At 29.8% G+C, this 15,480-nt stretch overlaps 3 protein-coding genes across 3 annotated transcripts; 2 read left to right on the forward strand and 1 right to left on the reverse strand.

Annotated features, from left to right (window-relative positions):
- Positions 1 to 42: 42 nt before the first annotated feature.
- On the forward strand, positions 43 to 1,080 carry Tsp_00118 (POU domain, class 2, transcription factor 3). Its single transcript, XM_003375849.1, has 5 exons — positions 43 to 160; positions 209 to 399; positions 543 to 550; positions 608 to 644; positions 667 to 1,080. Exons 1-5 carry the CDS (start codon positions 43 to 45, stop codon positions 1,078 to 1,080), a joined length of 768 nt encoding a protein of 255 aa, XP_003375897.1.
- Positions 1,081 to 1,287: 207 nt separating this feature from the next.
- On the reverse strand, positions 1,288 to 6,030 carry Tsp_00117 (putative WD repeat-containing protein 3). The gene is given in 22 exon segments (XM_003375850.1): positions 1,288 to 1,449; positions 1,557 to 1,650; positions 1,710 to 1,838; positions 1,892 to 1,977; positions 2,120 to 2,251; positions 2,338 to 2,385; positions 2,463 to 2,597; positions 2,759 to 2,870; positions 2,885 to 3,096; positions 3,151 to 3,295; positions 3,353 to 3,423; positions 3,491 to 3,592; positions 3,685 to 3,972; positions 4,037 to 4,157; positions 4,215 to 4,306; positions 4,361 to 4,462; positions 4,527 to 4,601; positions 4,774 to 4,878; positions 5,211 to 5,307; positions 5,348 to 5,466; positions 5,579 to 5,815; positions 5,908 to 6,030. 22 exon segments carry the CDS (start codon positions 6,028 to 6,030, stop codon positions 1,288 to 1,290), a joined length of 2,787 nt encoding a protein of 928 aa, XP_003375898.1.
- An 8,447-nt stretch (positions 6,031 to 14,477) lies between these two features.
- Positions 14,478 to 15,438, forward strand: Tsp_00116 (hypothetical protein). Its single transcript, XM_003375851.1, has 5 exons — positions 14,478 to 14,482; positions 14,556 to 14,655; positions 14,812 to 14,885; positions 14,949 to 15,057; positions 15,379 to 15,438. The coding sequence occupies exons 1-5, from the start codon at positions 14,478 to 14,480 to the stop codon at positions 15,436 to 15,438; spliced, it is 348 nt and encodes a 115-aa protein (XP_003375899.1).
- The last annotated feature ends 42 nt before the right edge of the window (positions 15,439 to 15,480 follow it).

Below are 15,480 nucleotides of genomic sequence, written 5' to 3' on the forward strand. Positions count from 1 at the left end.
CCCTTTATACTTACAGTAATCAAGTTAAATGGTAAATTTAGAATGCATGGCACAGTAAAGTCAAGCGAATTATTGCCAACTGCCGACGATGAAAAACGACGTCGTGAAAAATTTATTGAAGATTTAGCTAGGCGCTTTAAAAAGGCAAGAATCAAGGAAGGTAAGTTCTTACATTTTGTTTTTCTTTAAATTTTAAATTTATTTATAGGAATTAGTCATGATTCGATGACCGCTATTTTAAAGCAGATAAGTGGCAAAACTATTTCTTCGACAACTATATCTCGTTTCGAATCGCTCAACTTAAGCTTTAAAGATTCCTTACAAATAGCCCCTATTTTGCACAAATGGTTAACCATTGTGGAAGCAGAGTCTTCTGCTGAGACAAATCATGATACACGGGTAAAAATACATAACATTAAATATATACATTTAATTCTTTTATGTTTTTATTCAATTCAGAAAACTTATTAAAATTAAATTCAAAGAAACTTAATTAACAGCTTTTCTGAAAAAAATATTCTGATTTTTCCCTATCAGTGCAGATTCGACTGTATATATATAATTTTCGAAATTTTGTTAATTTTTCAAATAATAAATTGAATATCAGACGCCAATTGAAATCCAATGGAACTGCCCGTTTGCTGGTAATATATACATAAGTTTCAGGAAGTTGATACAGAGGAAAATGACAATGAATGGAACAGTGGTCATTTTGGTGATGCAATATTGACCGAAGAGGTCGTGAGCGATATGTTTGGCCTTGGGTGGAATCCAACAAGATGGAACTGTTTCTGGCGTCCAATTGGGGGGAACCAAGCGAACAGCACAACATCCGATCATGAAGATCACAAACCCTCGAAGCCGACACCAACGCATTGGAATTCCAATGCCTGGCTGAAACCAACTGCTGGATCGACAACTGTGGATCGATTTTTCCACAACTCATCTCGTCAAACTGAGCATGCCAAAAATGAAAACAGCACTGCCAACAGTAGTAGCAGTAATAATAATAATAACAATACAGAAACTGAAACTGCTAGCAACACATTATTACCCCAGACTGGATTATTTAAATCGTGAGAATCAAAAAAAATTTTACACTGTATTCAAATTTTAATTTTTTTATTAAGATAAGAAACCTAAGCAGCAATATCTGCATTTCAAATTGAAAATGCACCACACATCAATGTGTTCAAAACAATTTCGATGAGCAATATCATCTCAATGAACAAAACAAAAAATAATAATAATAAATAAATACACTTTTAAACTTGGTTATTAATTATTCTACATGCCAATTCGAGCAGCGCTTTTCAATTTTTTCTTCTTTTTCATCTTTTCCTGTTGTTCATATTTTTCTCGAGCTTCTGAAAATACTGAAACAGCATTTCGTTCTTGAAACTCTTTTTCCAACAACTTCAAAGCTGCTAAATTCGTACCAATCACATCCTAAATTCGTAACAGTGTGATGCAGAAATATACATATATGTATACATATATATATATATGTATATATATTGGGGGAAATAAGCGAATTGAAAAATTCCACAACCTACCCTTGTTGCATTCAACTTTTCAGAGCAAAGTTTCCCGAACCGTTCTAAACATTTTACCGCTTCATCGCATCCAATCAACTGATACTGATGAACTCTATGAATTTAAAAAGAATAAAAAAATTCAAACTTATGAATAAAAATTATAACAATTACCTAACAATGAACATGCCACATCGAATAGCAGTTTCCACTTCATAACCATTTTCCACTGCAAGGCTGATCATTTGTAACATATCCACTGCGTAAGAAAATGGTAACATTATCAAGCTTTTTTCCAGGTCACTTAAAACAAAGTAAATTATTTAAAAATATAAATATATTAATTTTTAACAAACCTGGATGATACACGACCTATAACATCAATAAGATACCGCTCCACTTGAGAAGTTCCTGAAGCTTCCAACAACGGATGTGGAGTTTTCTATATGAAATAAATGCAATTATTTTAAAAATTGAAAACAAACTTTAGGAAATTTAAATTTTATCGTGTAGTTTTTATTATAATTTAAACAATATTAAGAAATAATAAACTGAACATTTCTGAAAATAATTGAACAACTTACATCACCACGTTCGCGTTTCAAAGCTACTTCCCTACATGCTTCCAACGCTTCTATTATACTGTCAGCGCTTTGAACGGTACTGATAGTTCGTTTTGCCGCAAGAGCACTTTCTCCACGCACTTCGCCAGGCACCTTCATACGAACAATTAATAATAATAATAAATATCTTTTTTATTACAAAAAGAATCATTTCAACAAATATACATATATATACTAACCACGTCATCCACATTTTCTAAAGCTTTAACTTCGTCCAATTCACGTTCCTAAATGAAACGATAAATAAATTCAAAAATTTTAAAAATAATCATGAATTCAAAATAGAAAGTAGTCGTCACTAAACTAATTCTTCTTCTTCTTGAAGAACGAGAATTTCTCTAGTTTTCTGCCATATACGGATTGAAAAATCACAAGATCCAGAAATAAGAAAACAGCCAGAACTGCTCAAATCCATTGCCCAAATTTCAGAAAGATGACTCTACAATAGGATAAATTATTTTAAAAAAAACAATTCACACAACATTAAAAGTAAAAATATACGTTACACAAATAAAATTGATTTTATTTTTGAATAAATTAAAATATGCTTTTACATTTTTTTTTTCATTTTTTCAATAATGTACATTTCAAACAACTCACATCTAAAGTGCATATTTTCAAAAATTTATCCGCACACCATTGCTTGATTTTGCCATCTTTTCCAGCGGAAAAAAACAAATGCGTTTTTGGAATAAATTGAACACATGTGACACTATGAAATTTAACGAAAACAAATAATAATAATGATAATAATAAAATATAGTAAAGTGATTTGAATACCATTCGTCGTGAGCAAAAAGTGATTTGTGACAGTCCCCGAAATCCATACCCCATATCTTGATACTCTTGTCCGCTGAACCGGAAATCAACAACGAACTGTCATCGCTTATATCAGTGCAAACAACTGAAAGCGAATGCCCATAAAGAGAGAGGAAAAACTATAATAAAACAATATATAAAAAATAACAATCATGCTAACAGGCGAATTATACCTTGAATGTATCCAAGAAAAATATTTTGATCGTATTGTCCAATAAGGCAACGGCGAGAAATTTCTTATTTTTACTCAACGACAAAGTCAGTGCACTTTCATCCAGTTTCAAAGTGCGCGTATGTTCCAAGCAAAAATCTACCGTACTGTAATAAATGAAATTTCAAAAATAAAATCAAGGTTCTAAATTTGCTGCCGCCTACTCTGAATCGCTGACCATTTGCAGACGCCAAAATTTGACAGTGCGATCTGTGCTGCACGTTGCAAAGTTCAACTGTGCAAAAGAGAACATTATTTTTTTTAATAAAAAATAATTTTTTTCAAAATTAAACACCACTTACCTCGTCGGTCGTCAGTATTATTGCTCTAACTTCAGATTCGTGCGCTTCAATAGTTTGCAATTGCTTGCCACTAGCAATATGCAACAGCAACAACTCCCCTTTCTAATAAATTTCAAATTGAAATCAATTAACCAAATTGAAACTAATCAAAAGTTCACAAATTATCTTAAATAAGCATGAAACAAACAAATTACATCAGTTCCAATCACGCAGTGCTGATCGCCGACTATGAACGCAGCACAGAGAACATCTTGCACCGCCACTGTGTTGACACAATCCATTTGCTCAGTACTCCAAAGCTTCAAACTGTCGCCAGCACCACTGAGAAAAAATTGGCTGTCGCTTGAAAATTTCAAAACGCGTAAATCTTTGCGGTGCCCTTCAACAAAACTACGATCCCTTTTTATGCACTGAAATTTACCGCTCTCCTTCATGTATAAAATCCACTCTTCAAATCTATTATCATTCAGCAAAATTAACATCTGAAAAATATACAAATAATTCAAAAAATATTTTTTTAATATTAAAACATGCACTACTGCTTACTTTCTGGTTTTTGTGGTACTGCGGACCACAGTTCAAATATTTCACCTTTGCTGAAGCCTTCAACTGTCCAACGAACACATACCGTGCGCTAATATCATCCATTTGCTCCACGCTCGCAGATCTGGAAATAAGCAACTTCAAGTATTAGCTTGAATTTAAAATAAAATTCAAAAAATACTGTCTCTTTGAACGGCTTTTCTCTTTTTCAATTCGCAATGTTGATTCACCTCCACTGAGCACTTTGAATACGTCAACATAGCCGCCAGTTCCCTGTGAAAAGTTATCATATGCAAAAAATTAACAAACATAAAAACATCAATTTACTGAACAAATCAAAATGCTCTCATTTTGATCAATTTCCAAATTTGTTATACGACCTTTGGTATGACGAAAAATTGACCCAAGCTTTTGACATTTCATATATGGCTGAAATATTTCGTTCCATTATTTCATCTTCTTTCTGAATTTACCGATTTTAAAAATTTCCTACATTGTATTCAATCTGATCGAATGAATTATCATCATTGGAAGCTTTCCCACGTTTTTCATTACTTGCTTCGAACGACTAAAATTTAATTCAAATCACATTCACCAATAAACAATTGCAAAACTTTTAACCAATCAACAAACGTGCTATTAAATATCCAACACTAAGTTTGAAATATATCACTTACAAATCAATAGCTCATAAAATAAATTTTTCTCATTGAACAAATTTATTAGCATAAAAACTCTACTTGGGGTGGGCCCAAAAACCATTCTAAACTGTAGATCAGTAATTCGTTCTCAGAAGATCCAACAATTAGTTCCGAATCGTTCTTCAAGCAAACAAAGCTCCACACCTACAAAAGAAATCGTCGAATATTCACAAAATTTAAGAAAAACCAAAAAATCTGCATGCACCAAATGCAAAGATGCTTTTGTAAAGCATAGGTTTATTTTAATTTAAAAATTATTTTAAAAATAAATACTTTTATTACTCATATCACCATTATTACTTTACAAAAACACAAAAATTAACCATAAAGACATAATCATATCATAATCACAATTTTGAATTTAGTTCAATTTCTAACATAGTTGCAGTGGAACAACTTCACTTTATAAACATGAAGAAGACAAGAAAATTATGCACTGATCTTTCTTACAAATGTAAATTAAAAAAGTTATTCACCGAAGTGCGAGTATCTGCTATTGTGTGAAAGCAATGCTGGCATTTTAAATCCCAGAATTTGACAAGTCCATCTTTGGAACTAAACTTGGAAAATTTTCTTTAAAAGACTTACAATAAATATATGAGCATACATTTACCTTGTGATTAATACATCTCTCGTGCTTACAAAATAGCACTTTGTGATTGGTGCTCGATGTCCGCGAAGACGGAACAAGCCCGCTTCATTTACAATATCCCAAACAATGACAACACCATCCTTCAAAAGAAATACATGTTATCCACAGCATCACTACAAACTGCTGCTGGATTCAATCAAATCAGTACAAATTATTTTTCTACGCATCAATGTAACTTAAAAAAACCATTACCTGGCCTCCAGATGCTAGTGAAAGTCCATCTACAGAAAAAGAAAGACAAGTCACTGCTGAACGATGACCAGAAAAGGTGACTTTTAATAACACTTCTTCTTCATCATTATCTTCTTCTACTTCTTGGTCACAATCTATTACATTTATGACGCCATCACTGCAACCAATGGCAATTATATTTTTCGCAGGACTTTTTGCTAATATTTTAACTTCACTTTTGGCATGAAATAAAACTCTCTAAATTGACAAACAATCTGTAAAATTAAAGCTGAAACGAAAACTTCATAACTTCATGCCTTTTCATAAGTTTTTAGATTCCACAAAAGAACGTCTTGACATGCTCCAACACAACAATGATCGGCATCCACGTAAATAATCGAAGATGATGGTGAAGCAACGACATTGCACACTCCGGATAAAACATATTTCAAAAATTGCTTGGTCAAACTCATTATCCACTACCTCACGTCCAATTTTCTTCACTCTACAGATAAAAATGCACATTTGCATATTCAAAAATGTAAGTTAGCAATCATCTTAAAAAATTAAGCTTATTTACTTTAATTACCTATTTAATTTAATTACCTTTCTAATAAATATAATCATTCACAATGGAAATCCAGTTACATAACCCGACAGATTTTATCGTCATAGTTGATAAAATAATTGATCTTGCATTTAAAAAAATTAAAGGACAGCTCCATTATTCAACGCATTAATGAAATTTCATTGACTGAAAATTTCATTTAAAATGTATTCTTATCTAATTAAATATCTTAATCCAGTCTGAGAATTAGCAAACTGTAAATAAAAACTGCCAAACACGAATTACAAACTACAACTGGTACAGTAATTAATAAAATGTAAGTTTAATCATAAATACAGTATGTGAAACGAATTAAGAATTAAAATTACTTATTTTTGGCATATTTTACTGAATTCTTTGCATTAAAATAGTTATCTTGCATAAATTTCATTTCATAATTCAAGTAACTAATTATGTTAATTAAAGTTTAGACTGGATAAAATTCTGGTATCGTCAGCCGTTAGTAAATCACTGATAAGCTTAACTGAATCGAAAATAACATAAATTGAAGCTTAAAATTTAATTTGAATTTAATAATAAGATTTTATAGCATTTGCGCCTAATATGTTACGCTGTTATGATCTGGTGAGTTTCATATCGTATAAATATATTGACAATAAAAGTGAATGAAAATTACTTTTAACATTTTTTTTCTTGTGTTCTTTATTAAAAACCTTTAATAAAATATATATATTTATTTAAGTTTCAGCAGTTAGCAAACAAAACAAAAATTAAATGGCACTAGGAATTCAATGAATATTAATTTTATTTGCAAATGAATTTAAAAATAAACTCTGTAACTGAAAACTTTTACAGTCATTACTTAACAACAAACAGCTATATTTCTGTTTCTAAGGTTTATTTTTTAAGTGGATACAATGCAATAAATAATCCAGTTAGTCTTTATTAAAGTCAACTAAGTGTTTGACAGATAGCCGTGAACTTTCTCAGCTAGCTGCTATTTTATTCAAAATGCCCAAGCACCATAGAATTTGATGGAATGTTTGCTGTCTCATTCAAGAGGACACGTCCTTTCTTCACCTTCAACATGAGTGGCGACACGATGTCGACCTGGTTTCAAGACCGTCAATTCTTCTTCAGGAAACACAAACATTACAGTTTATCACTGACAGCTTTTACGAACTTGGCTTAACATTTTTTTTCCATTTCCCTATAATCATATTACAATACTTCATTTTCATTATGTTCTATAAACGCAAATTTAGGAGAAGAAACCTAAAAATGCGAAATCCGCATATCAGCTATTCGCTAAAAGATTCGATATTCAATTCTATAAATATCCTACTGACATGTTGTTTTGCAAGTTGCAATTTTATTTTAATAAGAAACATATGTAACTGCAATATATGTTTTGATTTCATGTTACCTTAGCCTTGAGAAATGCACATTTCTGCTTTTACTATCATCTGATTGCTGTCATGCACAAATTTAATCAGTCATTTAATAATTCATAATGGCTAAGCAACAATGGTCTGACAAGTATTAAAAAATTAAAATATCATTCGTTTTCATTTAAATTAAATGTAATATTACAACTGAATATTCATATAGAGATGCTTTGCTTAAATAAAAAATACAATAATCAAAAAGATATATTTTAAAAGATTCTTACAATCGTTTATATGTTACATTTTGCATTTTTCTTTAAACTGTCTCTTGCAATAATTCATACATTTGTTTAATATTCGATAAAAAATTATTTGACATAAATTAAAAATTGAATTGCAACTAGGCATTATAGAAGTTGTACACTGCTATAAAAAGTAGTAATTAATTCATTCATCGATGAAAAATTTTTTCCTTATTCACTAAAACTATGATAATTCTTGAATAATCTGAATAGCTAAAATGTAATTCTTGGTAAAGCATTTGGAAAATGAAATAGAATAAAAATTTTTAATTTAAATTTAAAGACTAGCATTTATTTGAAATTCAGAAGTTAAAAATAGTTTCTAATCAAAAACTGCTTTTTACTTGAATAATTTATATATCTATTAATATTTTATGACAGTAATCAGTAAATAACTTAATTTAATTTAAATGGTTGTGTTTGATGGTTTTATGATAAAAATACTGAATTATAATTGAATTTATTGTAAAATTATATTTAAATTAAATCAATGAATTATGTTTTCCACAAATGCTTCATAAATGAAACAAATGTAGAAAAATAAATAATTTCTTGTCGTCGTTTTAATGCCGTTTTGAAACTAATCTACAAATTGATCTAACTGTTTATAATTTTCTTAAAAGCATAGTTGTATAAATAATTCAAAAAATAAATTCCTTAAATGCAATGAATATTTTTGTGAAAGCACCAATTGCAATTTTGCACATTTTCATATTTTGTTTGCAGTGAAAAATTATTGTTGTCCTTTTCACTTATTGATGCTCCATTAAGCAAGCAAGAAAAATAAAGTGTTCTGTCAAATGAAGCAAAACTTGTAACGGTAGCATATTAAGTAAGTTAATAATAGAAATTACAATATTGCATAATTTTTCAAAGGTTTTTTCAGATCTACAAAATAGATACATTTTTGAAACTGTTTAACCTGAAAGTGTTAAACAGAGCATTGACTGTTTATTAACTGAAAATTGTAATTCAGTAAAAGAAACTTTTAAACTTAAAAAAATTAGTAATTAAATAAAACAATGCCAGTGGCAAGAAAGCATGTTCCAATGAAGCATGATGTGACGATGTATTTTTCTTATTGTAATATATGCAGCTTTTACCATTTCCACATTCCTTCCAAATGCAAAGGTTGAAAACCATTACTTATCATTTATTTTTAATTTATGCAATATTATAATGTGAACAATTATATATATTAAAAATTGTATTGTTTTTATTAAGAAAAATATTATATACACAAAAAACTAAAATTTATTTTATATATATTTGTGTATGGGTGGGTGGGTGGGAGTGTGATTTTTGAAAATACTTGCTAGTTTCAGCAGTTTGATTTGCAAATACAATCACAGGTTGATCAGGGTTATAGAATAAAGTTATAAAGTTATTTAAGAATTAGACCAGTTATTCTAGCATTTCTATGAGCATTAATAGGAAAGTAAATATTAATTTTTGGGGTGTTCCAAAATAATCTTATCATGTAATGTGTCTGCAAACATTATTTGCTTCGTGAAAGCAATTTTATGATATTTTTAAATAAAATAAATATATATATAACATTAAGAAAAAAACATTTTTTGAAAAATAAGAAAAAAAATGTTTTTAATATCAATGTAAATGACTGATTGTAATTTGTAAATAATTTAAGTTTAACACTTATAAATTTGATGAAAATGTGTGAAAAGTGAAAGTTTAAAGTGTTTTTTATAATAAAATAAAGATTTGTAATTAAAATTAATTGATCATGAATAAATCCGCTCAGTTGGCATTCCGATTGCCCAGAAAGATAAGAGTGCGATTACAGCGCCACCAGGTAGAACGAAAAATACTGGACGTATAGTTAGTCCGGAAAATTTCTGTCAGCCAATCAAATTTTGAGCAGAGATTGTTTAGCTAAAGGTGAACCATAACAGAAAGGGAGAAAGAAAGAGAAAGGGAGAGAGAGAGATGAAAGTAGAAAAAGGGAGAGTGCGTTAGCCGACCGTTGTGCATATAGCTGGGATTATAATTGACCGGACGAAATGACCACCTGTCAGGGACGCGGCCATAACGGCTCGCCAAACTAGCAGCTTTTTTCATTCGTCTGCAGGTCAGCTTTCGAAGCTTCAAAAGCACAGTATAATATTTTGTGTTCCGCCGTTGATCGGCCATTTCCGTCAGCAAGCTGTTTGTTTGTTTGACCAACCGTCCTGACTGAGGGCAGCTTAGTTTCGCTTTTTTCCACCAGCTCTCTACCAACATTCTTCTGATTAGCTGCTAATCAACTGACCAAAAGCAAAATAAACCAACAAGCATCATTTGGGCAATTTATCAATTTTTGAGCATAATATCTTTCAGCAACATATTTTTTTCACATTACATTTCATCTGTATGTTGCTTCGCTGAATTTGTACATTGCAACTGAAAGATGCTGACAGAAACACGCCTGTTGTCTGCAGAAATGAGACAACAGTCATCCGTAAATGACGACGAGCTTGAATTTTACATTGATATGGCAATCAATGAAACCCAACGTTGGCTTGAGGTCAGTAAGATTGTTTTTTTATTTTCCAATTTTTTCAAAATTTGCATGGATATCTTATGTATGTTTTTACATATGCACATGCAGATGTACCTTTTTTCTATGCCGTTAGCCGCTTTTTGACTAAAGCAGATATGATAAAACAGGTTTCTCTACAGAAAGCCTCATCACCTGTCTACTCGCAGGTGTCGCATTTGAAAATTGGCAAGCTTTTGCTCTAGGTTTCCTCAAACTGGCGTTTTTGCTTTTTATTTGACAGTTCAAGGCAAACAAACTGTACAAGCGGTTTTTTGCTCTTTTACAAAAAATCAATGTATTTTATTCTTGGTCATAAAATGAAATTTTGTTTATTTTATTTTTTTATTGTTTTATTATTCATAATACAAATCTGAATTATAGAAAAATAATAGAAATGCGTGCAAGCAACAGCAGCAAGCATAGCAGAACAGGCAGGCAGCATGTAATGAAACATCAGAAACATTTCGCATTTATCAGCAAGGCTTTTTTTCGTTTGGTTTGAATTCAATAGATAGCAATAAGTGGATTGCTTTTAAAAAAGTCCAATGTATCACTTTAAGACCAACAAAAAATTATCGCTATGTAAATCAAAAAGTTGCTAGCCAACCTTTTTTTAATTTCAAATGTTTCATTGTGGAAAAATATCTAAGATATAATATGATAATTTTAATAACATGCGTCTAAATGGGTATCCATTTTCAAATTTTACAAAAGTTTGAATTTAAAAATAATGAAAATTTCATAAAAAAATAAATGAAAGTGTTTTGTTTTTCAAATTTCTTATTCTTGATTAAACTTCTGAAGAGCAACCAATCAATTATTGTGCTTATTTGGAAAGTTCTCATACAAGCATTATAGGCCAAAATTGCAATATATTATCATAGTAATAAGGAATTTAAAAAATTAAAATTTTACAAAATTGAAAGCTTTTCTGTATTCAAGTATTTGAATTTTGTAATATTTGTAATAATTTTACTTTTTAACATTGAAATATTGTTGAATTTGTGCTTTATATTAGATTGTAAATTTTGCAAAATTATAACTTAAAGAATTTTTGTTTCTATAAAACACGTTTAATTTTTGGCTAGATAATTATTTTAAAAAATTATAAAAAAGCTGAAACAGTAAATTTTGCTGCTATTGTGTCTTTGAATGAGATATAATTATTTTTTGTAATTGCTTGTATAATATCTGATGTGCATTTTTTGAATAGTTATTTCTGAACTTCTGCTAAGATAAGGGAGAAATGAAAATTTACAAAATTATGTTTGGTATGAAAAAATGTGATCTGCTTCTACTGCTATGCTGGGATGTCAGTGCGATATTGACACGTTTATGTTCTTTTGACCTGGGTAAACTGGACTTTTGACAGTGATTTTGTCACTTTTGGAAAAATTTATAGCACTCTAATGATACAACGCTGAGAACTTTCCATCTTCGCCCAGTGTGTTGTGGCGCCACTGCAAAAGAACATTTTCGGCTGGTTCCCAACCATTATCGTGATCATTGACTAGTTTTTCAGCATGATTCGGCAGAAAATCTTTTTTTTTATTTTTTTGGCCAAGTCAAGCCAACCCTGCTTCGGTGAACATGCAGAAAGAAGCGCAGGGTCAAGGGCGATATAGCTGGCAGTTGGCGTAGGCGGAGAAATAATTTGCCGGATATGGCCTCAAGCAAGCAGTGACTCGTTGCTACTTCATCAGAAGGGCGTTGGTTAATGTAAAATTTGCGTTTTCCTAACATACTGAGATAATCGACTTCTTTTATCAGTCTTTTATTTTATTTTTTACCAGGCTGTTTGAATTTTCATTTCCCATGATATGACTTATTTAGGAATTCATCATTTCCATCCTTAATTTCTGCACTTTACAAATTGAATTTATTTACAACAATGCTTCTTTTTTTAATTGTTTTTTAATTACCTTTATCCGTGTTTTCTTAAATTTGTTAAATATCTCAATTTTGCTTGCAACGAAGCTTTCGAATTCATATGACTATATTTAAATTTGGGTCAGGGTAGTGGAAAATGACATTCCGATTCGGTACGAGAAAATTGTAAGTGCCTAAATTTGATCATATTGACAAGGTGTGATCTAAATCAATTGTTAACGCCTTACACGGTCTGTGGTTTAGAATAGCGTTACTTTATAATAGAAGCAATTTCGTCAGAGCAGCCATAATGAACAGTTCGCGGTTTTTAACCGTTTGCATCTTAAAACGCATGTGACTGCTAACTTGCAATTCACCTTGATAAAATTGATGTTGTATTGATTGCGAAAGTCGCATATTTTTAAAATTGACTTTATATCATTTATTACAAAAGAGGCAAAGATTAAAAATGAATTTTGATTGATCATCCAACGTATTTATTGTTTTTTTATTATTGCATTATTGTATTTATGCAAAATGTAATGCTTCTTATTTATACAATGCTTATAATTACTGAAACAATAACTTTTCTGTTTCGATTTACTTGTAAAAACTTATTTTAATATGTAATAAAATTATATTATCAATATTGCTGGCATAAATATTTACAGTGGAAAGTAATACGTCATTTAACATTCTATAATTTGTTATTTTTAAATGATTCATTTTCTTATATTAATATTGATTTAGTTTACTTTGGAAACGTCGAAAAAAATCATTTCAATGAATATTTTAAACTTTATTTATAGTTTGTAATAAGTTGAATTATATTAACTGATTCTTTAAAATTTTTAATACCTATTTACAAACTGCAGTAACATTGCGAGCAGTAGGCATCATGAGAAGTTGAATTTTCAATGAGAATCATTTGAATTACTTTCCTCATTGGAGTTGCAATGATGAAATTTCAATATCATCAAGAACTTCTTTTAGCAATGAACATCGAATAATGAATGCATTTTCCTAATATAGATCACGAAAGCTAGCCAATATGGAAAGTGCAGCTGTCGCAAGTATGTGCATTTCTAGCAGCAGCTTCTGGGTTACTTGAAAGTCTTTAAGAGTCTTCTTACTTTCCTTATTCAAATACTTGCTTATAAAACAAGTTTAAATAATGATTTCCGTAAAGTCTCTTTATTTTTATTTGAGAGGAAAACACATTTTAAAGAAGGATAGTCACAATTAGCTATTCTAATTTGCAAATAAAGACAGCACTCAATAATGCAGTGGTGTATATGAATAAAACCAGAAATTCTACGTTTTTTCAACATCTAAGTTTTAAGAATGACTTTCCAACAAAATATATTATTGTTTATGAAAAATAAAAACTAAATAAAATGAGAATTAAGCAAAAAAAAATTTTGATAATTTTTTTCTCATGATAAAATAAGCAGCTTGATCAGTTTCATATTATTTTGACTTTATTTTTTTCTTCCCTGCTGCACATATGTAAGATGTCGTTGACTGGTACGCATCTTTTTACTTGAAATTTTTTTCTTATCACTAAAATAATATGCGGATTTAAATTTAACTCTGTATTATATACCAATTCTTCTTTATACCTCTGGTATTTTTAACATTTAAACAAGTCAAAAGATTATAAAAGCATTAACAGTTATTAAGCGGTATTCCAAGTTCTGATTGGCAAAAATTTTCCAATTTGAAACAGTTTCATTGTTTTATTTTGAATTTTGCTTAACACGTGCTAGAATACTAATGATAAATTGAGACCGTAACGCTCATATTCACCTGTTGTTGCTACAGACAATAAAAACGAGTCTATAATTTTTGAAGTTGGCCTTCTTTGACAAAAAGTCTTCATTCAGCTGGAACACAATTTCTGAAGATTGTCATTGTTTAAAACAAGTCATTTATTTTTGTTTACGCCAAAATTTATGCCATAGTTATAAAATTTCACTATTCTTAATTTTTGTAAAATTGCTTAAAAATTACTACTATTTCACACCGAGACTATATATATATATATAATTTGATGCGGTGCATTCATTGAATGCATTAAAATTGACAACATTACAGTAAATAATAATAATAATAGCGCATGAGTTATGAATTGGAAAATATATTTCAGTATTGGTTTTTGAAATATCTTTCATTTATGATATGAAACCATACAGAAAATGAATAGTTTTCCTGTACAATAAATCTTAGCACAGAATGTAATTGCAATTTTAAGATGGAGTGATTTTGAATAGCCTTAGTGAATTGACCTGTTCAAAAGTACTTCAAAGAATATTTATCTTGAAAATAAAAGAGAATCGCAGAAAGCCCGATTGCTATTGTATGTATCTTTGACCTTTCATTATGCAATTCCGTTGTTATGCTGGGAAACTGGCAAAGCAGCTGACAGCCATGTAATCAGTACAGGAAGCTACAACGACCTGAATAGCTTAATGAGAATTTATTCGAATCTTAGTCTTTATAATCTCTAATTATTTTCCCTTAATAATTATAACAATTGCAATGTAAAAATTGTTTTACCGCTTCATTGTTTTTTTATTGTTTTTCAGGCTTCTACACGAGAGCGATTTCTGGACGATGATGATTTCATATTTTCCTTGAGAAATGGATTTCAGCTGAGAAAGTAGTTACTTATTTTCAGTTAAAAAGTAAATTATTAATAAACTTCTTATTATTATTTTTACAGAATTGTAAACAAATTGATTCCTGGCAGCTTCTATATAGAAGATGACGTTGAACATTTGGATGAAATGAAGAAACAAAATTTGCCTGATGGATTTAGCAAAATAAGCGAAGTATGGATCTTTTCTGTTTATTTATAATGTTGTACATTTTTATTTTAACAAAATTCCGTTTATTCTAAGCCATGGAAAAATAAGAAAAATTGCAAATGAGATATATTATTTTGAATATATAACTTGTTCAAATTGCTTAAAACACAGGATAAATGCAAATCATTTTAAACAAATTTGGATTGAAACTTATTGACTAGAATTATAAAATTATAATTTTTTGCTTTTATGAAGTCGTACAATAATATTTCATAGAAGTGTATGAAAACAATAAAATTGTAATTATGCATACATATAGATATATTTTATAATTTTTTATTTCAGTTACATGAGGACATGTTAATAATTGAACGAAAACTTTGGAATAGTCCGATAAACAATTAAGTTTAAACTGCACTGCTGTATGATTTTTACATTTCCCGGTAT

Source organism: Trichinella spiralis (genome assembly GCF_000181795.1).
Source record: "Trichinella spiralis strain ISS 195 chromosome Unknown Scfld4, whole genome shotgun sequence".
Taxonomy (NCBI): domain Eukaryota; kingdom Metazoa; phylum Nematoda; class Enoplea; order Trichinellida; family Trichinellidae; genus Trichinella; species Trichinella spiralis.

Coding starts and splice junctions, on each gene's coding strand:
- Tsp_00118 (XM_003375849.1), top strand. CDS start 43: ATGCATGGCACAGTAAAGTCAAGCGAATTATTGCCAACTGCCGACGAT. Junction 161..208: donor AAAGGCAAGAATCAAGGAAG/GTAAGTTCTTAC, acceptor ATTTATTTATAG/GAATTAGTCATGATTCGATG.
- Tsp_00117 (XM_003375850.1), bottom strand. CDS start 6,030: ATGAGTTTGACCAAGCAATTTTTGAAATATGTTTTATCCGGAGTGTGC. Junction 5,467..5,578: donor CACTAGCATCTGGAGGCCAG/GTAATGGTTTTT, acceptor TTTCTTTTGAAG/GATGGTGTTGTCATTGTTTG. Junction 3,593..3,684: donor ACTGCGTGATTGGAACTGAT/GTAATTTGTTTG, acceptor GAAATTTATTAG/AAAGGGGAGTTGTTGCTGTT.
- Tsp_00116 (XM_003375851.1), top strand. Junction 14,886..14,948: donor AATGGATTTCAGCTGAGAAA/GTAGTTACTTAT, acceptor TTATTTTTACAG/AATTGTAAACAAATTGATTC. Junction 15,058..15,378: donor GATTTAGCAAAATAAGCGAA/GTATGGATCTTT, acceptor TTTTTATTTCAG/TTACATGAGGACATGTTAAT.